Below are 26,002 nucleotides of genomic sequence, written 5' to 3' on the forward strand. Positions count from 1 at the left end.
TTTGGGAAGTGGATTAGTTAATTTATGTTAAGTGAGGGAAATTTTTTGGATGAAGGTTGTTTTTTTGATGTGATGTGAAATATTGTGGGTTAATTTTGAGGAATGTGATAATGTGGAGGTTAAGATATGGAAGATGAAAATTTTGGTATGTGGTTATTGGATGTAAGATTAATATAATGATGATATTAGTTTTGTGGGAATATATATTTATGATATGTTGATAGTTATACATTAAATATAAATTTGAATTGAACCCTGTCAGGGGTGGGAGGTGACCCTGGCAGTTTTGTGGGCAGTGGGAAGCAGTACCTTTGGCAAGGGCAGCATTTTGCATAGGAAAGAGTCTACCTCTGGCCTTCATTACCTTGCCCCAACTGAAAAAGAGCCATCTTTAGCAAAGCTAATGTCTAGAAATTCTTTTGACCTGATCACAACATATCTTAAAATTCAAAATTTTGTTTCTGGTTAAGAAAAGCTGTAAGAAGAACAGGACTTTGGGTTCAGGGATTTAATGTGTTCGTCTAAATTTTTTACAAGGGACTCTAAAAATTTAATTTAATATAGAAACTTACCAACTTTTGAGACACAAATCAGAGTTGAGGGTAATTGTGTGTAAGTCAGTGGGGCTAGCTGGCCACCCAGCCGCCACATTCCACTGTGGCTTTGCTGGGACCCTCAACTTTTCTCTCACAGGTGCCGCATTAGAAAGCCCCTCTGTGCTCGAATGAACAGCCTCTCAGCACAGAGATGGCTGACAGAGGACAAGATGTTGAATTATCCCTGGGATGTCTAGACCACACTGATAACTACCCTGAGCTGTAGAAATAAATGCTAATGCAATGATAAATGCACCCACCTAATATCCTACTCAGACTGGACAGCTAATCTTAGAATTACATAGATCTTAAGTCTCCTCCTACAAATAAGTCCTTTGCTAAAACAATACAGTGCCAAATGTGATTAGAAATCCACTCTGCTCATGCCAAAAAGGAAGTGTCTTCTGGATGATTAGCACAATCACCCACCAGTTTTATCGTAAAGCCAATTTATCTTCTTGTGTTTTAGTGTAGAAACATGCAAGCAAGAGAGTCAGAATAGATGCTAGGGTAAGTACTGGCCTTATTTTGGTGGGAATTAAATTCAATGCACAAATAAGGAGTCATTATTCTCTCTCCATGAAAGATGTAAAACTTTCCTTTTGGGTGATTTTATCAATAAAGAATTTTTAAAATCCGTTTTTTATTGCTGATCAGCAATTTTGTTCAAATCATTTGTCACCAACAGTGGGTCTGCAAGCAGAAGATATATATGAGGAAAAAAAGAAATACATGTTTATTGTCACAAATCTTTTCTTCTGTGAGCAAATGAAAATGACCAAGTGTGTCATTTGGAGTCATGTCAGAAGTGTGCAAAGCTGCCTCAGGAACCCAGAGACTTTAAAAGCTGCTACACTAGCAAGCTTTTCACCTGTGCCTTCCAGAAGCACATCCTCCTTTTTGCCATTTAAAGCATAAGGAAAGCATAAGAGATAGAAGTGAATACTTTCTCCATCCAGAAGAGTTCATCTGTAACTACAAACCTTTTTGCCTGAATACCTACTACACACTCATATTTTACCCGAGCACATCAAGCTTCCTTCCAGGAGCTCAATACCAATCCTGTGAGAGTTACTGTTGACCCTTGAACAACACAGGTGTTGGGAACCAACCCCTGCATAGTCAAAAATCCATGTGTAAACCTTCTCCTCCTCAAAAACTGAGCTACTAACAGCCTACTGTTGACTAGAAGACTTACTGGTAACATCAACAGTCGGTTAATACATATTTTTGTATGTTCACAAAATACACTGTATTTTTCTTTCCTCTTTCTAAGAAAATAAGCTAAGGAAAAGGCAAGGTTACTTAGAAAATCATCAGGAGGAGAAAATACATTTCTGTGTTGTATTTATCAGAAAAAAATCTACATATAAGTGAACCCATGGACCTCAAATCCATGTTGTTCAAGGGTCAACTATACTCTAAACCCAATACAAAATCAAGAAAAATGATGTATCCAAATAAAAGAAAGTTATCCAAATAAGAAAGACAACTATATAAAAGTCATGGAAGGCAAACGCCTGTCTCTTCTGAACACCTCACTGTTGATGTTCCTCAGTATTAATGCCAGTCATCAGCAGATTTATTGCTACTACTCCACATGACTCTTGGGGATCTGCTTTTCCTTCTTCCCCCATGCAGAACATATACGGGCTCCCAATTCACCTTTGTTTCTGTTTAAGAAAAAGGAGTGAGGGACGCCTGGGTGACTCAGTGGTTGAGCATCTGCCTTCGGCTCAGGTCGTGATGCCGGGGTCCTGGGATCGAGTCCTACATAAGGCTCCCTGTGAGGAGCCTGCTTCTACCTCTGCCTATGTCTCTGCCTCTCTCTCTGTGTCTCTCATAAATAAATAAACAAAATCTTAAAAAAAAAAAAAAGAAAGAAAGAAAGAAAGAAAGAAAAGGAGTGAGAGTAAGGCATCCTTTTCACAAGCCACTTATAGCAAAGCCCTGGTAAGTGTCTCATCTTTATTCCTTTTTGTAGAGGGAGGTATTTCCTACAGTGAGAAAAGGTACAACCTTCCTACAATTTCATTTTCTGTTTTGCAACAACGTCATTAGGAATGAGCATCCAATATGCCCACATTCATGGTATAACTAGGAAGTCAGAAGGACAAAGAAACTGGCACTCCTTAGTGACTTGCTGGCAGCAACATGGGGATGCACGCAGCATGGGGGAGGGGAATGAAGCACCCTAAAGTCAGAGATGGGAGACTCCAAAAACAGTGTTCTTCCACTTCATGTGTTTGTGCCCCAGAATACACTATTCCCAAGCACCTCAATGCCTTATCCTAACACACTTCCTTTTCTTTTTATTATCTTCTCTTGGTTCTGCTTGTAGATGTTTCCTTGATTTAAGTAAGCTAGTGCTGAAAAGCTTCCAATTAAGTTTTCAAAGGGGATTTGAAATCTCAGAGGCTAGTCTTGACTCTGAAAAGAGAAAATCATGACGTCTGAGAATGGAAGACCTTCCTTTTCCACACACAGGCCAGGTATCCTAAAACAACATGAAAAAAGGGGTTGAAAATAATGCCAAACTGGGAACCAGGGAACGTGAAAGGACTTATTAATGCCCAGAACCTGATTCTCCAAAAACAGACCACCAACACTGGAGAAAAGGAAAGTATGCAGGCAACTGTACACACAAAGAGATACATGTGTGTGCGCACACACTCATACACATGCACACACTATGTCTGGATAAGATATAAAATCACCGTGCCACTCAATGTGCCCTGTCATCGCTGAGTAGATGTCTTTCCATCACGTGAATGAGAGTTTATGTGCTAAAGTTATCATTAAAAGCATTTCAGGAGTTTTATAGAAGTCCAAATGGGGATGTTCCCCTTTATCAAAATATACTGAACTTTAACTGGATGTATGAAACCACTATTTCTCTTATTGACCCTCTGAGAGTGGACGCAGTTGAAAATGAAATATGTCCTTTTTAAATACATATGTAAAAAAACACCTTGAGGACTACATCAGCAAGAGGCTACATAAATAAATAAATAAGCAAACAATCAAATGAATAAAACCAGATGAGCCTGGAGCATTCCATACTATCACAAAGTAAGGAAGTGCTCAAAACATCCAAAAATGAGGGCATTTCCAAGGGATACAGGAGAAGCCTGAAAGAGCTCCCAGCACCCACAGTGGGGAAAATTAAGGTACAAAATAAATAGCATGGAATTAGATTATGCCAAGGCTGTAAAATAAATATCCAAGAGATCAGCTGATACAAATAAGTGATTGAACAATAAATCTAGGGGAAGAAGGGTTACCTGTTCCGTAAAAAAATGCTACATAATACATTTAGCTACATGCCAGTACAGGAGCTGTTAAGTGTGCGGACTTGGGACTCAATGGCCAACTTAACAAATTAATGTGTGAAAAAGGGAAAACAATAACTTTATCGTGAATAAACCTGATAAACTCTACTTGAGCCAAGTCATCAGGATTAACAGCAAGTAAAGTCATGTGAATGACATGCACACCTTCATGTGATGAAAACCTCATCTCTGTGATATTCTTTACCCAAACCCATAATCAGTTTAATCATGAAAAGAAGTCATACACATTCAAAGTAAGGGACACTCTACAGAACACCTGACCAGTACTCTTTAAATCTGTCAAGGTCATAGGTTCTAATCCAGGATGGTGACCTATGAGTTTCCTAAACTCAGCTCCTCCACAGACATACCAAATCTACTGCTACACATGGAATAATTCCCTGAAACTAGCTGAGCAACCACAACATATCAGGCAAAAGAAAAAATACTTACATCGAAATGGTGAGAAAGGCTGAAACACTCAGCGATAAAACCGCCATACTGGCACACCCTGAACAGTGAGGAGGGAACTCATAACTCTCAGCTTCACCCTGAAGAGCAAAGTTTGGACCCAACGTCTAACACCCCAACTTTCAGTAAGTACACCTGCGGGTCCGGCCTCTAAAACAGCTACCTCTGAAAGTCACCAAGGCTTGCATCCCTGAGGCCCACAAGACTATGGCAAATGAGGAAATAGTTCTTAAGAGGCCCATGAGGACCTGCCATGGCTCACTGCCCCCATCCCACCCTGGAGTTTCAGAGCATAGGCAGACAGAAATACCTATTTCCCAGTCTTTCCCAAAAGAGACCAATTTGCATATCTTAAAAGCACGGCTTGAGGGTCAGGTACCTAAGGTAACATACATCTAGGGAGCTTACTGCAATCTTCTCTGCACACCTGGGAAGCTGGTGGGTACCACCTTTGTATTCTTCCTCTGCCCTGCTCCAAGTGGCCAGTGTCTCCCCAAAAGGAGCTTGTGCAACACATCTGGTGTCTTGCTTTTTGTGGCTGCTGCTCAGAGGATGCACCTCTTGAACTACTGGCTCTGGTGGCCAGTAGAGTTTGCATTCACAGGTTTAAGAGTACTGTAGCAAACAAAGAAACAGTTCTTAACCAGCTGTCCCCCCAAAACTCAACCCAGAGACAGCAGACAGAAATGCTCATTTCCAGGTCTCTCTGAAAGATGTCTATCAGCATACTTTATTGTTTTCAAAGATTTTATTTATTTACTTGGCAGAAAGAGAGAACACAAGCAGGGAGGGAGAGGGAGAAGCAGGCCTCCCACCAAGGAAGGAACTTGATGAGGGACTCAATCCCAGGACCCTGGGATCATGACCCAAGCCAAAGCCAGACACCCAACCTACTGAGCCACCCAGGCACCCCTATCTGCATACTTTAAAAGCCACTGCACAATCCCATTCAATATCAGCAGAAGGCAAATTCTCTGAAGTGCACATGGAACACTCTCTAGACAGATCATATGTTGGGCCACTAAAAACAGTCTTACCACATTTAAGGAAAATGAAATCTAAAGGTGCCTGCTCAGGAAACCTGGGTGGCTCAGTGGTTGAACGTCTGCCTTTGGCTCAGGACATGATCCCGGGGTCCTGGGATCGAGTCCTGCATCAGGCTCCCCTCAGGAAGCCTGCTTCTCCCTCTGCCTATGTCTCTGCGTCTCTCTCTGTCTCTCATGAATAAATAAATAAAATCTTTTTTTAAAAAAAAAAGCAACTTCTCCAGCCACAATTGTCTGAAACTTTAAGCCAATTAAAAAAGAAAACTGGAAAATTCACAAATATGTGGGGTTAAAACAATATGCTACTGAACAATCAATGGGTCAAAAGAAGAAATCAAAAGAGAAATAACTGTAGACAAATGAAAATGGAAATACAGCATAACAAACTTTATGGGATGCAGCAAAAGCAGTTATAAGAGGGAAGTTCACAGAGAGAGAAGTCAACATTAGGAAACTAGAAAGAGTTCGAATAACAACCTAACTTTACACCTCAAGGAACTAGAAAAAGAAAAACAAACTAAACCCAGGTTAGTATAAGGAAGGAAATAACAAATAACAAATGGAAGAAATAAATGGAAGAAACTAAGACAACAGAAATGATCAATAAAAATAAGAGTTTTTTTTTTCAGAAGATAAACAAAATACATAAACCTTTAGCCACACTTTAGACAGACAAGATAAAGAGGGAGAGGACTCAAATAAATAAAATTAGAAATGAAAGAAAAGACATTACAATTGATACCAGTGTGAACAATTATAGGCGTTTTACCCAATATCCAGAAATAGTGTTCCTATGAAATCTTTCATACATCTAAATGGCATAAAGAAGCACTTATCATTAATTTATATGAAAAAATCTTCTGAGTATTCCCAGACCCAAAAATCAACCTCTCTTAGACTTTTCTGATACCATCTTGCTAATGGATGCACAAAATAAATCAAGATAAATCACAGATGCTCACAGACACAATTCAAAGCTATGTCAGCTTAATGGGAGAGGCTGAGTGCAATTCCTGGAGAAGAAGCTTGGTGGCACCACTTTCACTTCTTGGAGTGTATACTGCCTCTACAAAGGCTCACTGTAAAATAAATGCTCAAAATGTTCTCACTTTTTGTTTTTTCTTGTAACAGCAAAAATCCTGTTCAAATTTCTTTCAGTTAGTGAAAACAAGCACCAATGTAGGCCATTTGTAAAAGTGAAGTGGAGTAACAAGTACAAGAACTTTTCAATAGCAGGTGATACCTGTACCAGCAAATTGGACAACCTACTAGAAATGTTAGAAACATATAACATAGAAACATATAACCTACTGAGACTGACTTGTGAAAAAATAGAAAACCTGAACAGATTGATTACTAATAAGGAGACTGAATCATTAATGAAGAACCTTCTGACAAATAAGAGTCTAAGACCCGATGGCTTTGCTGGTGAATTTTACCAAACATTTAAAGAAGAATCAATGCCAATCTTTCCCAGTCTCTTCCAAAAACAGAAGAGGAAAGGGCTCAATATATGAGGCCAGCATTACCCTAATACCAAAACCAGGCAAGGACATTACAAGAAAAGAAAATAACATACCAATATCTCAGATGAATACAGACGCAAAAATCCTCAACAAATTATTAGCAAACTGAAGTCAGCAGTACAAGAATAGGATCAAACATGATCAAATGGGATTTACTCCAGGGATGCAAGGATGGTTCAACATCTACAACAATAGATACACCACATTAACAAAATGAAAGATAAAAAAACATATAACCAGAGGTGCCTGGGTGGCTCAGATGGCTAAGTGTCTGCCTTCAACTCAGGTCATGATCTCCAGGTCCTGGGATCAAGCCCTGTGTTGGCTTCCGGCTCAGGGGGGAATCTACTTCTCCCTCTCCCTCTGGCCCACCCCCACTTGTGTTCTCTCTCCCTCCCTCTCAAATGAATATTAAAAAATCATATGATGATCTCAATAGATGCAGAAAAGTCATCTATCAAAATTCAACATCCATTCATGATAAAAACTCTGAACACACTGGGTGCAGGGAGAATGATTCTCAATATACACAAGTGGGTATCCTTGTCTCCTTCCTCCAAGGTCAGGATGTCCACTATCACCACCCTTATTCAACATAGTACTGGAAGTCCTAACAAGAGCAGTTAGGAAAGAAAAATGAATAAAAGGCATTCAGATCAGAAAGGAAGAAATAAGACAGTCTCTCTTTACAGATGACATGACATTATATAGAGAAAACCCCAAAGACTCCACAAAAAACTTCTAGAACTGATCAGCAAATTTAGTAAATTAGCAGGATACAAAGTCAATAGACAAAAATCAGTTCCATTTCTATACACTAACAAGCTAACAGAAAGAGAACTTTAGAAAAAAAAATTCATGGACATTTAGGTGGCTCAGTGGTTGAGTGTCTGTCTCCAGCTCAGGTTGTTATCCTGGGGCCCGGGGATTGAGTCCCACATTGGGCTCCCCTCGAGAACCCTGCTTCTCCCTCCGCCTATGTCTCTGCCTCTCTCTGTGTCTCTCATGAAGAAATAAATAAAATCTTTAAAAAAAAAAAAAAAAAAGTTTCATTTGCAATTGCATGAAAAAGAACAAAATGCCCAGGAAAAAACTTAACCAAAGAAATGAAATATTTGTAACTGAACACTATAAAACATTGACGAAAGAAACTGTCAAAGACACAAATAAATGGAAAGACATTCCAGGCTCATGGATTGGAAGAATAATATTTGTTTACAAGGCCCATATTACCCAAATTTTTCACAGAAGTAGAAAAAATAATCCTAAAATTTGTATGGAACCACAAAAGATTCTGAATAGCCAAAGTAACATTAAGAAAGAGGAAAAAAGTTGGCGGCATCAGGCTTCCTGATTTCAAACTAAATCACAAAGTTTCATGAATCAAAAAAATATAGTACTAGCATAGAAACAGACACAGAGATTGGTGGAACAAAAGAGAGAACCTAAAATAAACCTATACAAAAATGGTTAAGTAGTGCTCCCTTTGGCAGCATATATACAAAAATAGTCAACTAATTTGCAACAAAGGAGTCAAGAATACATGGTGGGTTTTCAGGATAGTCCTTACAATAAACAGTGCTGGGAGAACTGGAGAGCCACATGCAAAAGAATGAGACTGAATCTCTATCTCACACTATACACAAAAATCAACTCAGCATGAGTAAAGGCTTGAATTTAAGACCTGAAACCGAGCTCTTAGAAGAATACATAGAGAATAAGCCCTTGATGCCAGTCTTGGCAATGACTTCTTGGATTTGACACCAAAAGCAGATCCAACAAAAACAACAATAAACAAGTAGACAACACCAAACTAAAAAGGTTATGCACAGCAAAGGAAACCATCAACAATGAAAAAGCAACCTACCATATGGGAGAAAATATTTTCAAATCACATATCCAATAAGGGATTAATACCCAAAATATATAAGGAACTCCCACAACTCAACATCAAATAATAATAACAACAACAACAATAATAATAAATACAACTAAATGGACAATAGGTACATGAAAAGTTGCTGAACATCACTAATCATCAGGGAAATGTAAATCAAAAGCACAACTGAGATATCAAATCACAGTTGTCAGAAGGACTGTCATCAAAAAGACAAGAGATAACTTGCATTAGCAAGGACGTAGAGAAACAGAACCTTTGTGCACTGGTGGTAGAAATGCAAATCACAGCCACTATGGAAAACACTATGGAGGTTCTTCAAAAAATTATAAATAGAACTACCATATGATCCAGCAATCCCACTTCTGGGTATATATCCAAAGGAAATAAAAACAAGAGATCAAAGAGATATCTGCCTTCCCATGTTCACTGCACCATTATTCGCAAGAGCCACGATGTCAAAATGACCTAATTTTTTATCAGCGGAAGAATGGATAAAGAAGATGTGATGAGTAAAAAGGAAATCCTGCCATTTGTGACCACATGGATGGACTTAGAAGGCATTCTGCTAAGTGAAAAAGCCAGACAGAGAATGATGACTACTGCAGGGCATCACTTATATGTGAAATAAAAAAAAATAAAAAAAAAAAACAATCAAAAAAAAGGTCTACATTAGTAACAGGGAGCAGAAAAGCAGATCATTAGAATTGAGGATGGGGCCAAACAGAGAGAAACTATTAAAAGGGTACAAATTTTCATCAATAAGAAGAATAAGGTCTGAGAACCTAATGTATAACATGGTGACTATAGCTGATAACACTCTTATATAATTAAAATTTGCCAAAAGGCAGTAGAAGTAAAATGTTCTCTCACACACAGAGAAAGATAAATATGTAAAGCACTGGACGTTTTCAGTAACTTGATGGTGGAAATCCTTTCACAATGTATGTATATCAAATTATCATAATGTTCACTTTAAATATCTTACAATTTTAGTAGTTAAATAATTTTAAATAAATCTTAAAAAAAAAACTGTCAAGGTCATGAAAAATGAGGAACATCTGAGATACTGTCACAGACCAGAGCCTGACTAAAGGCACCTAACAACTAAATACAATGTTATCTTGGATTGGATCCTGGAATACAAAAAGGACAATTTAAAAACTGGTAAAATTCTATTAAAGCCTAGAGTTTGGAATTTAACATTAAGCAAAACCTGAAATTGGGTGACAGATGTACAGGAAATGCCTTTACTATCTTTGTGACCTCTTCACAAATCTAGAATTATTCCAAAATAAAAGTTTTTTTTAAAAAAAAGATGTACTAGAAATCATATAGGACAGGCTTTAAACAATGTGTGCACATGTCATGGATTTAGGGCAGGAAGATCCAAAATGAAAAACAGTTTGTAACAGACAAGTCAGGAAGTCATAGTGGAGATTCTTAATGATTAAGACTGGCAGGTATTTAAGGAGATTTTGGCAGTTTTGACACATTCCCTGCTGCAGAGCGTCCTATGGTCTCTGATCAAGCGCACTCAGCCAGAGCAGGGCAAAGGCTAAATAATGAACCAGCAGATTTAGGCAACAAGTCGGACTAAAGTACTATAGAAATGGAAAGCAAAACAAAATTCACTGTAAACAGCAGCATTACACATTGGAAAAGATCAATAAAGTGACCAGGAAACCTCTATTTTCCAGGCTTAAAAAAGGTCAATGGAGCCTCAACCTGTGGATGGGGTAAAGGCAGCCCTTATCTATTATCTTCTCCCTCTGACATCTAGTTGGTAGTTTTTGTTGGCTTCTAGTTGCATTTCATGTCTATTGCATTTATCTGGGAAGCCGCATATGCCACCATGTAGATCCTGCCTTCTATATTCATTCACTGATTACACTCTTCCAATAGTCAAGTCAATAAATATTGGATGTCCATCAAGCACTATGTTGGGCATTAAGGGTGCATTGTCATGAATAAGATAGTTACTGTTCTCAAACTTTCCTTTGAGGGCAAAAAACAATCAGTAATTTTAAAAAAACAGCATGTTAAAAAGATGCCTGCTCACGATGCCTATACCCAGTAGGGGCACCTAATAAGGACTTAGGTTTATAGGTGACCACATTTAAGTTGAGCTCTTTTTAAAAAAATATTTATGTATTTAGGGGGGAAAGGAAGAGGGAGTGACTCTTCAAGAGGACTCCCCACTGAGTGTGGAGCCCATCATGGGGCTCCATCCCATGACCCAAGAGACCAAAGACCTGAGCCAACACCAAGAGTTGGATGCTCAACCAACTAAACCACCCAGGCGCCCCTAAATTGAGTTCTGAAGGATTAATCTGAGGTCAAAGGCCCAATCATGTGCATTTGAATCTTCCCAAGTCTGGGGCTCAGTTCCTTGCAAAGAGCAGAATTGAAAAGTCTGTGAATTATAATCATAATAATTTTTATAACATGGATCAAGATAATAAATTGGAGCCAAGATATAATGATGAACAAAGAAGAATTCCAACTCTCAAGGAGTTTTTAGAATTTTACTTGCTCATCCTCTTACCTGCAATGCCAATCACAATTATGGGGATATCTTTGGCATTCAATAAAGGTTTGCTGAATGGATGAGCTTGTTCAGGCTCCTCACATTCAACTAAGTTCCAAGTCCCAAGAACTCTTATTTCACAATATTTCCTGCATCTGTCCCTCCTCAATTGTTCTGCTTCTGTCACAGTCTTTTGTTATTTCCCCCCCTCTGCCACAAAGAGAGACTAATGCTGGTTTCTCCAACTCCAGGCTCCCATTCTTCAACATTGCAGATTTTCTGAAATGTGGACTTACTCCATTCAGACATCTTCCCTTTGCTTACAGAATAAAGTCCAACCTCTCCAGGACTCAGGAAGCCAATCCCAGGGAAGTGACAAAGTACAAGGCAGCCTCGTGAACACAACAGTGACAGGGGGTATCACGGCCCAAGGCCTATGGACTACAGAGAATAGAACAGGAGAAGCAGTCTGAGAAGGAACAGCCAGAAATAAGCAGTAAGCAAGGGGAAGGGCAATATATACATTTTACTTTATTAAAAAATAAGCTATCATGGAAATGATGATATACATAAGGTGTACAAATCTTCAGTGTATAACTCAATAAATGTTACTTTGTAACCACATCCTATAAAAAGAGACAGAACACTGTTGCCCACCCCATCCTCCCACCCCCACCAGGAGCCTTCCTAGTTCCCATTTTACCTGCAAAGGTAATCATGAATTCTGACTTCTATATTCATCATCTAGCTTTGCTTGTTTTTTCACATAAACATAATCAGTCTCTGTCTCCACTTACTACTGTGTCTGAAAAAGTCATCCACATCATTGCATATATAGGTACACATTCCTACAGGAAGGTATGAGAGTTATAGAAGTTCCTCACTTTAATCAACACTTGTTATTGTCAATCATTTTAATTTCAAGCATTCTTATGGTTGTATAATAATGTATGATTTTAACTGTTTACTTCTTTGATGACTGATGACAGCAAGTACCTTATCATACATGTGATGGTTTGCCTATATTCTAATAAAGTTCTTGGTCAAATGTCTTGCTCACTTTTGGGGAACTCTCTGTTACTATTGATTTGTAGATGCTTTTTATATATTCTGGATACAAACTCTTTGTTATAGAGTGTGTGTTGGAAATATACCCTGTTTTGTGATTTGCCTTTTCATTCTCTTAATGGAATCTTTACTGTCAAAATTACTTAATTTCACTGTAGTCCAGTTCATTAATAACAATAGATTAGAACTATTAAAATCGCTTAAGAATTTTTTCCCTAGTCCAAGTTGATGATTTTTTTATTATATTATTTTCTAGAACACTAATTGTTTCCATTTCTAATTTCAATTTATAACCTAAACTGATTATTGTGTTATGATATGAAACAGAAGTCAATATCCATTTTTAAAGCAATGTACAACTGAGATAGAACCATTTTTTAAAAGACTATCTTCTTTCCACTGCCCTTCTGTACCTGCCACTTTTGTCATAAGATACCTATCAATAATAAAGTATACACAGGTCTGTTTCTGCATTCTCTATTCTGTCAATTGATCTATTTGTTTTATCTATTTGTTATTAAGCACCAATATCACACTGCTTTAGTTTATAATAAGTTTTGACACATGGAAGCAAACTTCTGACTTCATTCTCTTCATCAAGATTATGCAGGCTATTCTTGGCCATTTCTATTTCCATATAATTTTTAGAAACATTTTCAACACATATACACACACAAACTTGTTGGGATTAATTGGAATGGTATCTACTCTCTAGCTCAATCTGGGGTGAAGTAAAAAGAGGTCTTAAGAATTAAGATATCTGATATTTGGGGGATCCCTGGGTAGCACAGCGGTTTGGCGCCTGCCTTTGGCCCAGGGCGCGATCCTGGAGACCCGGGATCGAATCCCACGTCGGGCTCCCGGTGCATGGAGCCTGCTTCTCCCTCTGCCTGTGTCTCTGCCTCTCTCTCTCTCTCTCTCTCTGTGTGTGACTATCATAAATAAAAAAAAAGATACCTGATATTTGGACACTAATGTAAATAGTAAAGGTTTTTAGCTCTATTTTGAAATAATTTTTTTCTAATTTGATTTTGCATATTGACCTTTTTGCAGTGCCTGTCATAAATCCAGGGGCATTATTAACTCATTAGATATATCAATGGTTTATTTTGGATTTTCAAATGTACATACTCATCTCATCTGCAAATAATGACAATTTTAATGCTTCTTTTTCAATCCTTATGTTATTTCTTTTTCTTGCTTTCTTGCATTGGCTATGACCTCTTGTACACTTCTGAAGAGAAGTCATGATAGTGGACATCTTCATCCCACTCACAATCTATGCAAGTAATTTTTCAATATTTCACCATTAACTGTGATTCTTAAAAAAAAAAAACCTTTATCAGAATAATAAGGTTTGCTTTTATTTCCACTTTGTTGAGAATTTTATCATGCTTGTGTATAGAGTTTTATTCAATGCTTTTTCTTCATCTGTTGAGATAATCATATGGGTTTACTCTATCATTCTGTTAATATGAAAAATTACATCAACTGATTTTCAAATTTCATAGCAACCCTGCATTACTGAAATAAATTCAGGCTTGTTATAATACATCATCATTATATATGACAATACCTTTGTTTTAACTATATTATACCCTTGTCTGAACACTACCTTCCAAAGGTAGTGTTCTTATGCTATTTTGCATTTTCCTGCCTTATTCATATCACTGTGATCATATTATAACTATTTTTTTAAAAGATTTTATTTAGGGCAGCCCTGGTGGTGCAGCAGTTTGGCGCTGCCTGCAGCCCAGGGTGTGATCCTGGAGACCCTGGATTGGGTCCCACGTCAGGCTCTCTGTATGATGCCTGCTTCTCCCTCTGCCTGTGTCTCTGCCTCTCTCTCTCTCTCTCTGTCTCTATGAATAAATACAAAATCTAAAAAAAAAAAAAAAGATTTTATTTATTCATTCATGAGAGAGAGAGAGAGGCAGAGACACAGGCAGAGGGAGAAGCAGGCTCCATGCCGGGAACCTGACACGGGACTCCATCTGGGACCCCAGGATTATGCCCTGGGCCAAAGGCAGGTGCTAAACCACTGAGCCACCCAGGGATCCCCTATTATAACTATAAAGCCATAAACATCTTGAGGGAGGGACCCTGCTCTAGTTTCATATATTCTCCACCATTTGGAACACATTATATGTCATATGAATGCCTATTACATGAAAGTCTTCATAATCTCCTAACAAAGTGTCTTTCATGGGACACTTGCATGGCTCAGTGGTTGAGCATCTACCTTCGGCTCAGGGCATGATCCCGGGATCTGGAACGAGTACCACATCGGGCTCCTTGCAGGGAGCCTGCTTCTCCCTCTGTCTGTGTCTCTGCCTCTCTCTCTCTCTGTGTGTCTCTCATGAATGAATAAATAAAGTATTAAAAAAAAGTGTCTTTCACACAAAAAGCATCCTCAATAAATAGCTGTTGACAAGTCCCATCTTCTCAGAGTACCTCCTTCTGGTATTGCTGGATCAGACCTAACAACTTACTGGCGGGAGCACAATAATAGTTCAAGTCAGAGAAACAGTACAGTCATAACGCTCACTGTCCACTTTAGAGGACAAAGAATCATATTTATCACACAGTGGCCTCGACATCCAGTCCCATGATACCACGTCAGGCAGTTCAATTTGGGCCTACTTCATATGTTAGACAGCAATGAGATTTGCCAATGCAATTCATTCTACCTAGGAAAGTTTGCCATGTTCTTCACTTTTTCCCCATAAGCTCTGCTTGGGCTTGATCTGTGATTTTAGAAATTGGGCTCCTTTTTCTGTTTGTGAGAAAAACAAAAATGTACTTTTTTGGTTTAAAAAAAAAAAAAAAGGTCTGTCTTTTAACAACCACATTTTGGCATTTCAACTCTTCCTGAACATTCATGTTGTACTCTAAGCTCTCACAACACAATCTATGTAAGCGTGAATCTTAGACAATTCCCTAAGTTTATATGTCCCCAGTACATGCAGTTGAAGCAACACTTCTGGGCTGATATCTTAGCAGCAAATCTACGTCTGCCTTTGATCATGTGCTCTATCAGTCAACTCAGTAGAAAAACACAACAAAAGATCCATCACATTTCTTGATCTTTGGAGCTAAAATAGAAAAACTGAAATCTGTTATGCAGGTTTAAACCCAAGATAGACACAGAAGACTGCCAAGAAGAGCAAACACTTCTAGAGAAACTGGCCAGTAATTGGTATACAGCTATGATATGGAAGAAAGAAGGAAAGAAAAACCTTAAGTCCAATCATCTTGAACTTCTCAAATATATTGAATATGATATGTCATAGACAATGATTACCTCAAAATAAGTCAATAAGCCACACCCGGGGATCCCTGGGTGGCTCAGCGGTTTAGCACCTGCCTTTGGCCTAGGGCGTGATCCTGGAATCCCGGGATCGAGTTCCGCATCAGGTTCCCTGCGTGGAGCCTGCTTCTCCCTCTGCCTGTGTCTCTGCCTCTCTCTCTCTCTCTCTCTCTCTCTCTGTCTTTCTCTCTGTCTCTTATGAATAAGTAAAATCTTTAAAAAAAAAAATAAGCCACACCCAACAGGGTTCAAAGAATCAAAGGTTCTTCAAAATAAACTGAAATGTCAACTCACGGTGAGATAAGTCCATTAGTGGAATTGATATTTGCTACCTGGATAATGGACACAACATGAGGGCCATTAGAACACACTCCAGAGACATCTAAACTTCTATTTCTTGACCGATGACAGAATCCTGCCAAGGCTTCAGCTTTGTTCTATCTAAAGTCTCAGGAAACAGTCCTGGTAAATGTTAATGTTCTTAAACATTTGCCAGATTAAAATTATCCTATAACACACAAATTGAACAATAATACATAAAGATAGAAAAAAAATGCTTTCTGGGTGCCTGGATGGCTCAGTCGGTTAAGCATCTGCCTACGGCTCAGGTGATGATATCGGGGTCCTGGGATCCAGTCTTGCATCAGGTTCCCTGCTCAGCAGGGAGTCTGCTTCTCCCTCTGGCCCTCCCCCCTCCTGCAAAAATAAATAAATGAAATCTTTAAAAATATTTTAAAATTTTTAAAAAGAATATTTTCTGTTCATTTGATTTTTAATGGAACATGTTAAAGATTCATTCCCTTCAGTTGCACTGTTTTTGGTGTTTTACTGATCTGCGGGGGACATATAAGACTTCCACAAATTTGTTCTGTAGGACACATAATGGCGTTACATAAGATAAGCTTAGATCACAGCAACCAAGTTTGCTCCAATCCATCTTTTATTTGCTCATCATGTGAATAATTTACTCCAGGAGGCAAAATGAGTGCTTGGCATTTATTTACTATTCACCAGTAACATAAACTGCATTTAAGCAGGTGCATATTCACGCTTAGAGGAGACAATTTTTTAAGTAACGCACTCACCTAAAACCAAGCAAGATACTAAGGCTTGCTACAAGTGTGAATATTAAGGATTCTATCTTTTACTCTTTACAAATTCTCTCCTCTGCTTTCTCTTGCTATTTTAAATATGTTTTCTGAGCCATCATGCAGATCAGTGAAATATCTCTCGACTTGATTCTACCAGCACAGAGCTGGAAAGGAAAGCAGGGGTTGGGGACAGGGCAGGGAGCTAGTTAGTCTCTGCTGGCAGAGTCTGCTGAGAATGGGAACAAGAAGCATCAGGCTCAGAATGGCCAGGTAGGGCACACTCAGGGTCCCAGAGGATAGAGCGGAAGCCAGGCAGGGGCAGCCTGACAGCCCCAGGAGAGTGAACTGGCCCTCCCGGCCAAAGGTCTCATATATTCTGGGTGCAGGACTACAGTACGGATCAGGCCTGTTGATCTCAAATATGACAACTGGAAGCTCTCTGGGTAGAGCCTAAGGGCTCAGCCAGAGAGCTAGCTAACACCTAAGACGCAACCACACCTATAGGTGCCACGCATTGAACACATAATAAAGCCACACATTGTGCTAAGTGCCTTCTTTATGCATTGTGATCACCCTGAGAGGCTGGCTATGGATGTCCTCTTCCCCTTTCTTCTGGGTCTTGGTCAGATCACCCCTCCTCACCTCTTCAGAAGCAAGCCTTGGCCTTGAAACCATCTTTGGCCAATAAATAGGTGTCAAATGGATGCCTCCCTTCTGGGTGGAAACACTGAGAGACTTTACATGATTTACCATCTTCCCTTTAGCTGCTTTAACAACACGTATCAGGATGGAGCTTCCAGCAGGCCAGGCAACTGAGATGAGGACAATCCCCTGCTGCTGTAGACTGAATGTTTGTGTTGATACAAAATCCATACATTGAAACCTAATCCCCAGTGGGCTAGCATCTGGAGGTGAGGTCTTCGGGAGAGGACCAGTCAGTCATGAAGCTGCAATCCTAATGAACAGGACAGTGGACTTAGTAAAGGGTCTCCAGAGAGCTCCCTCAACCTCTCTACCCTGCCAGGACAAGCAAAAAAAGGCAGCCATCTGTGAAACAGGAAGCACCCCTCACTCCATCCTGAATCTGGTACTTTGATCTAGGCCTCCTTAGCCTCCAGAACTGTAAGAAAGAAATGTTCACTGTTTATAAGCCACTCGGTCAATGGTATTGTTATAGCAGTAGAAAGGACTGGGAACCCCTGCACGGATGAGACACATGAGGTAAACAGACTTTATCAGTGTTCCGTCCCCAATGCAACAGACAGATGGACTATCTCCCAGGATCATCCCAGCAAATCTGTGACTCCTTTAAGGAGGATTGTGAAGGTATATCCTTGTGACTCTTGAGTCCTTTGCCTAAGATCACAGAATCAATAAGAGACAGTCTACCTAACCAGAGCCCCACTGTTAACCACTTTGTTGTTAGCACTTTGACAAGAGCTAATTGAGTACGCAGGAGAGAAAATAAGGCATCCCTAGCTCCATAAATGGCATCAGGAAACTTCTACAAACACAACTGGCATAAAACCAGGCAACTGAGAAGAGTAGCGTCTGCAACTCTCCTACTGTACCCAAAAACAAACAAACAAACAAAAAAACGATATAAACAGGGCATATAACACTAATGTTACAGTGTCCTGTGGGAGAGTCAAATCGTATTACATGGTCACTCTTAAAGTGACCCAGCCCCAGGGAGGACTGAGAGAACAAGGGTGGCTTAGGGGGTTGAAGGAATGGCTCCCTGCTCCTCTTGCTTGGCTAGACCGTAATCCTTCACTTTCACATTACACCTAAGGTATTAGAGGCTCCTACAGAGCCTAAGACTTCCATTGTTTAGCCTTCCAAAGCCATGGATGGGCATGATGAGGCTGAACAAGAAGGGAAGATTCTAAGAACCAAAAGCATTATTTGTAGCTAATAAGAAAACGTCCTATGGATGGCCATCAATTTCACCTTTTCCTGAAATTTCCAAGTGGCGTCCAAAGTGCCGAATTCATGGTACAAACCTTTGTACCTTCTCATCATGAGACAGGAGCACAAGAACCCCCTCACATGCCTTTATTTCTTAACGAGTATTCATCGTAAGTACTGACCAACAAATGACAGAAACAGATTCAAAGATGGGCTGTAAGTATTCCTATCCTTGACCAGTTCATGTCGCGTCTCACTTGTGTGGCCTGGGGATTAGTCCTGTAGCCTTTAAACCAGAAAAGGAGATAAATTATCCTCACTTGTAGCTAAGTGGGTGGAAGTATATTCCTTCCCTGTCACTTTACATCGTGTTATTGACTTTCAGATTGAGCAATGCCTCTGAAGTCTGGACAGAGTCCACACACTGCCACATTTCATTCCAGGGAATTCCGTTATTGTGATGACTGAGTACGTGGTGTCATCTGAAGCCATAACTTATTTATGCCCTTAATGCTAGATTGGCTTTTTAAAAACCAGCAAAATAACGTAGGTTGTTTTCATGCATGTGATCTTCATCACGATTATTCATTCATTTCTTTAACCTAATAAAAAATGGTGGTCATCCATTTGATTAGACGGATCAAAGGGATTCTTTAATTGCCATATATTACCTTTGAATTTCATATGACACTCATCACTCATCCTAATCCGTGTGGTGCCACATATGTTCAGAATGCTGTCTACAATGAAGTCAACATCACATTTTCATGCTTTGCACGGCAAAAATACACTAGGTTACATTTGTTATGGGTTTTTAAATTTCAAATATCTAAACGGAAATTAACATCGAACTACCTGAAACAGTGTACCACAACCTCTGATATTTATAATAAATACCCCGAGCTTGAATTCAAACAAAATTTATATTTTTATGCTCAGTTAATTTTTTCATTGTACTTTCATAAATACTATTTCATTGAAAATGTAGATGCTTCAAAGAAGCAAGAGAATATCACAAATATTTCCCTGGAAGCAAGGCCCCCTTTCTAACTGGGGAAGCAGATATAGAGAAGATCATCAGAAACAGAATACCTGTCTCACGAAGTGTATCTGAGAGAGCAAACAAAAATGCTATGTTGATTTAAATAACAAATGAAGTGACTTTTTTTTTTTAATGCAATTCTCTCTTTTGGAGCATCTGAGTGAAGAAACAGGCATAGGTCCTCACATGCTTTTAAACAAGCAGACTTTCCTTTCCTTGGTCTATAAGCCTCAGGAGACACTGAGCATCCCACACTCATCCAGAAAGGGGAGGCTGCCAGGGACCACGCCGGTATGCCTTGAAACTGTCAGTGGAAACGGCAAAGTGAGCAGCCATTTAAGTACCAGGTGGGCAGTGTCCCTGACTCAGGGGGACATACAGAAGGATGCACTACTGGTTTCCACTAAGAAGAGAAAGGAGACAGAGCAGCTAAAAGCACAAGATGCCAAAGAATGCACATTCAGAGAAACTGAAACAGATTATTCTGCACCGCTCTAAGACTGGACCACTCTCCCTGGTACTAACATCAGACACCAACATCCGGAGCCCAATTCCATGAAGGCGATCTTCGCTGGCCTTTAAACTAATAACCACCAGGCCCTATGCTAATTCCGGGGCTTGCATTTTTAAGTGGATTCTGCTGCCTTTCAAACAACTTGCTATCCCAGAAGTCAGTTACTTCCATGGTCTTAGGGATCTGAGACGTCCTTTGGATGCTAGGAAATGGCTCTCTACACACGAAACAGCCTGTTCCCCCAACTGGAAGCTTTAAACTCGAGCTTTCAAGGGACTTAATGGGGCCCTCAGAGGAAAGGCAGAGACCTTCCTTGCGGAATGTAGGAGAAGTACTCCCTGGGAAGCTCGCTGGTGCTGCAAAAACCGGGAGAGGAGGAGGAGGAGGAGGAGGAGGAGGAGGAGGAATGCTTGGGGGGCAGGTGGGAGTGAGGTCGGTGCGGCGGTAGGTGATGTGTGAGTTTCCGAAGTTCTCCGTCTTATCTCTGTCATAATTGGAGATGTGACCCGAATACAAGGAAACCGCCACACTCCATTAACAGACTCAGTTTGGCTCGTGCAGCTCCGCGGGAAGCGATAGCGTCCTCTCCCCAGCTAGTTGCGCTGCACTCTTGAGAGGATTCTCTTAGTTTCGTTTTAACATCTGGTTTAAGGGGATGCGGACGGGCCAGGCTGGAAACCGTGGATCCACTAATCGCCTCTTTAGAGGGGCTGTTCCCTTCCAGAACGGCGAGCCCCAGGGGCTCAGCCCCAGCGCCCGGACCGCCCCCGGCGCAGCGCGCGCTCGGGGCAGCGGAGGTCCCGGGGAGCGGGAGCGCGGCGGTCAGCTCGCCCGGCGCCTGTCCCCTCGCACCGCGCCCAGCCCTCCCTAGTGGGGCGCAAGTCGAGGATCGCCAACTGCTCGTCCCGGAGCACGGGCTGCAGACAACTCTCCCGGCTGGAGCGCGGACCCCGGCCGGGGGGCCGGCGGCGGCAGCCTCGCGGACTCGCTAGAGGGTAGCTTCTGGACGCAGTGACACAGCCCCAGACACCTCCTCGACCCTCCAGAGCCCACCACCGTGCGCCGCCGCGTTCCTCGGAGCCCCGCAGCGGCACTTCCCCTTCTCGCGGCCCCCGCGGGGGCGCCCCCAAGACCGCGGTGCGGAGAGCCCGGCGGGAAGCCCGTGGGGAGGTCGAGGCGCGCGGGGGGCCAGGCGGTGCCGGGAAAGGCACCTCCCCTCCCCACTCCCCTCCGCAGCCCGGTCCTCCCCGGCAAGAAAGTGCAGGCGCAGAGGCCCCGCGGTCGGGCGGAGGACGCGGCCGCCCCCGTCCCCGAACCGAGCCACCTGCCGGGTCCCCGCGCGCTCGGGCCACCTCCGGGGCAGGTGCGGGGCCGAGGCCCCGGGGAGCGCGCCGCTCTTACGTGCTCCAGCTTGTCTTTCCTCCGGAGCCAGACGCTGGCGCTGTAGTCCTGCTGCTTGACGCTGCTGTAGAAGTTCGCGCCCACTCGGGTCAGGCTCGGCGACGGTTCCTTGGGGCGGCTTTTGAGCCTCATCTGCTCGAAGCCCTCGTGGGGGGAGGCCGAGAGCCACTCGTGCTGCCGGATCTCCATGCTGACATGACCAGGCGACGGCCGGCGCGCAGCGGGCTGGAGGGCGCGCGGGAGGCCGGGCCGGGGCTGGAGGAGGAGCGAGCGGGCGCTGGGGGGCGCGGGGAGCCGGGCGCGCGGCCGGGCGGGAGGAGCGCGGCGGGCGGAGGGAGGGCGAGGTCGGGGGGGGGGAGGGGGCGCGGGGAGAGGGGGGCGGGGGCGGGAGGGACGGGGGCGAGTCGGCAGCGGGAGGCCCGAGCGCCCGGCGCGCGCCGCGGTGGCCGCGACGCCCCCGCCCGCTGCGGTCCGAGCGGGCGCCCCGCACGCCGGCTCCTTGCGGCAGCGGCTGGACTGGGCGGCCCGGGGCGGCGGCGGCGGCGGCGGCGGCGCGGGTGGGGTGCGGGTGGGAGGGGCCGCGGCCCGCAGCCAGCCCGGCGCGCAGGTTGGTGCAGTGAGGAGCCGCGCCGCCCGCCGCGGGGCCGAGGGCTGGGAGCCCGCCGCCTCCCCCCGCCGCCCGCTCCCGCCCTCGTCGCGGGGCTGCACCTCCCCGGCTCGCCTCTCCCCTGGACAGCGAGCCGCCGCCGGAGGGGGAGCGCCGCCTCCGCGCCCTCTCGCTGCCGCTGGCCCGGCGCGGAGCTGGATCCCCAGGGACACCCTGGGCTCCACCTCGGCCCTTCCCCCACTCGGCCCCTGCGCGCCTCGGTCGGTGCACCCCGCCGCGCCCGGCTCCCCGGCCCCTTGTTCTGAAAGTTCTGTAACTTCCCACCGCGGGAGCCCATCTGTCCCACCGTGGGGACGCAGAGCGCAGGGCGCCTGGCAAGCCCCCCCCCCCCCCCCGAAAATGGCCACAAGGACAAGTGTTTTCTGGAGCCGTGCACCCTACTTTCAACCGAGGGTGCAGCGCTGCCCACCCTCCCGAGTGCAGGGGCTGGGCGGCCTGTTTTGCTGACCCGCTGCCCTGGGTGCGCCTGGAACCCGGCTGCCCTGGCGCCCCTGCACCGGACCCAGGCAGCCTCTCTGCAAACGCCCTGCCTCGACTGTGCATTTCGCGAGGTGTTTGTGGCCCGAGAGCTCTGCGGTCCTTTCTCGGAGCCGTCCCTCACCCCCAGGGCCAGATTTTACTACCGGAGGGTTTTTGCTGCTTTCCCTCCCGGGGCCCAGTCTCAAAACAGCCAGGCATGATGATTTTCTGGAAATAGGGCGGTATGTTAATAGTTAAATCTTAAATCTCTTTATCTTCTGCTGTCTTTGCATTCAGCATCCCAGAACATTTTTTGGTTTTACTGAGAAGCTCAATAACAACTCGTGTCAAGGATGTCTCAGGTCCATTTGAAAAGCTTGAGAAGTGTGTGAAAGCTGCAGAAGTATCTGGGAGATTTTAAAGAGGAGGGCACGGAGGGTAAACTGACCTCTCTTCAGCCCTTGGCTGACCTGTTCCCCAAAAGTCCGCCTTGGATGATAGTTTCAAAGAAATTCCGGGTTGCAGTGTGATGGTTTTGTGAGGACAAGGATTGTCTCAAGTCTTTCCAGTCTCCATTTAAATAAATGGTATTGTGATGATGGAGGTCAATTTGGGGACAAAGCAACTAAAAACAAGTAACACACACACCCACAGTTTCTAGTTATTCCAGATTAGTTTTTTAAGGGACTGAATCATATTGAGTTGTATGTTCCCCCCAACAGACGGATTTTCTCTAAATCTCACAGTTACTCTGCAAGATAAAGGTTATCAAGCCCATTTTCCAGGTAAGGGAACTGAGACTCAAACAGAAGTGACACATCAAAGCAAACATTGGAACCAGAATTTAAAGGCTTCCAACACCGTACCTTCCACTATCTTGTTTTTCATTTTTTGCTATGACAATTTAAACTTCACTGCTTTTGCTTCCTTTTAAAGTATAAACACACAGTTGACATGACTATAAACACTTATATATCTTCTATAATATTGGTGTTAGAAAAACCTGACTGCCCTTCTGGCAAGGGTATGTCTGATTTTTGCTCTGTAAGAGCATACTGAAGGTCATGTGATGTATGCAAACCTTGACAAGTGACAGATTTGCAATTCGGAGTACTAATAGAGTGTTCCACTGTAGTAGAATTTAAACAAATGGTTTTCATGTCAAGTCAGGTTTTCATATAAGTAGATTTTTTTTTGACTATACCTTTATAGGGGAAACACTATAGGAATTGAAAGTTATGTTTAAAAGGAATGTGCTGATAGTGTATATGTTATGGGCAAACTACTGAATTGAACATTATAATCAATCCATAGATGATGTTTGTTAGGATCTAAAATATCAAGCAAAGCATAAATTTTTACTGCTTCATACTTAACGTACTTAGTATGTAGTGCCAGACATTAAAACAGACTCAATACATTCAAATAAACCTGAGTGAAATTGTGTTCACAATTTTATTTCTGTCTTAGATACTTGTTCAGGGTCATTGTTTATGACAGTAATATGAGACTTGCTCATTGACCTTCAAAAGAATATTTTATATGAAATTGAGCTCAATTTAAACTGTGGTAGGGCACACAGTATTATCAACTGCGAATGTGAATCTTGACTCCCAAATATTATCAAAATGTATAAGTATCATTGAATTTACAAATTAACTCCCACGGCACTTTTCCCTGTACTTGTTCATGGCCCTTACATGGTCTGAATGCAGCGTAGGTGCTATGTATTATCCATCCTCCTAGTCATGGCTTCTTGGGAACTGGGGCCATTCCTGATTCTTTACTGTGCTAACACTTCACAACATGTTTTTGTTCCTTTGTTTTTAAGAGCACTGGACTTAAAACATTAAAAGATCTAGGTTTTAGAACCAGCTCTGTTAATCACTTAATTGTGACTTTCTGGGTTTTCATTTGATTTCAATAGCCTTCCAATCTAATAAATGGAGAATAATCATTGCTACATCAAATGATTGCTACAGTAGTAGCTGAGCTGATGTAATTCATGAGAAAACATTGTATGAACTATACAAGGCTATGTTATTGTTCTTAGAACATTCAGGCACAGGAATGTTCTTTACATTCTTCTAATGATAGGTTATCATGTTCATTGGCAGTATATCACTTAATCTTGATTGCTTGTAATTAATCATAGAAACTGCACTCAGCCATGAAATTGCATCTCATAAATGTTTATATTTATTCTAGAGATACTTTCCCTAAGTTGTATTTTATACAATACTTTCAAACTATATAAAAATTTCGGGTAAAACATACAGGAGCCATCACATCTGTTGATTTCAAACTGAAACTCAAAGGATGCCATTGACCAAGAATTGTTAATATTGTCTGAATAAGGCATTTTGCAGGCCAGAGTAGGCTGAAGGTACCCAGAAGAAGTCACAGGGAGTATTTTTTCAAGCCTTTCGTAACAATAATAATACCTTACATTTCCATAACATTTACATTTATAGTAGCATGTTTTCATATCCTTTGGTACATTTACTTCATGGCAAAATTATCTGAATGTAGTCTTAGTATTTGCTGCCATCTCCATTTTTCTAATATATATATTTTTTTATTTACTTATGATAGTCACAGAGAGAGAGAGAGGCAGAGACACAGGCAGAGGGAGAAGCAGGCTCCATACACCGGGAGCCCGATGTGGGATTCGATCCTGGGTCTCCAGGATCGCGCCCCGGGCCAAAGACAGGCGCCAAACCGCTGCGCCACCCAGGGATCCCCATCTCCATTTTTCTAAAGAAACTAAAGCTCGTGGAGATTGGGCTCAAGACCCGCCCAACACTATGTGTCTAGTAAAGTCATAGCATCTGGTCTAGAAGCCATTGATCCTAAATAAAGGATTTTTTTTCACCACTTCATATCAAAAAAAATCTCATGTAAACGCTTCTCAATACTTACATGTTTTATTTTTCATGTGTTTACTTTTACTAAGCTGCACCAGGCTTTCTTAAAGGCTTATTGCTGATGAATAAAACCTTTCAATAATTAGACCTTTCTCAGCAGTGTGTTTTGGATCCTCCCTAATAACTCTCAAACTATGCAAGACCATATGAAAACACTGACCCAGGAAATTACTCTATTCTTCGTTGTCAAGAAGTAGATCCAGCAGCATAAGAC

General features: G+C 42.3%; 1 protein-coding gene across 1 annotated transcript in view; it reads right to left on the reverse strand.

The window, feature by feature from the left end:
* The window catches only part of PLD5 (phospholipase D family member 5), a 406,589-nt gene extending 384,652 nt beyond the window's left edge, over positions 1-21,937 (reverse strand). The window contains exon 1 of the mRNA XM_055323505.1: positions 21,736-21,937. Coding sequence (XP_055179480.1) covers positions 21,736-21,924 — 189 coding nt within the window. The 5' untranslated portion in view covers positions 21,925-21,937. The remainder of the gene's footprint in view (positions 1-21,735) is intronic.
* Positions 21,938-26,002: the final 4,065 nt, after the last annotated feature.

Source organism: Nyctereutes procyonoides, unplaced genomic scaffold, assembly GCF_905146905.1.
Source record: "Nyctereutes procyonoides isolate TBG_1078 unplaced genomic scaffold, NYPRO_anot_genome, whole genome shotgun sequence".
Classification (NCBI taxonomy): domain Eukaryota; kingdom Metazoa; phylum Chordata; class Mammalia; order Carnivora; family Canidae; genus Nyctereutes; species Nyctereutes procyonoides.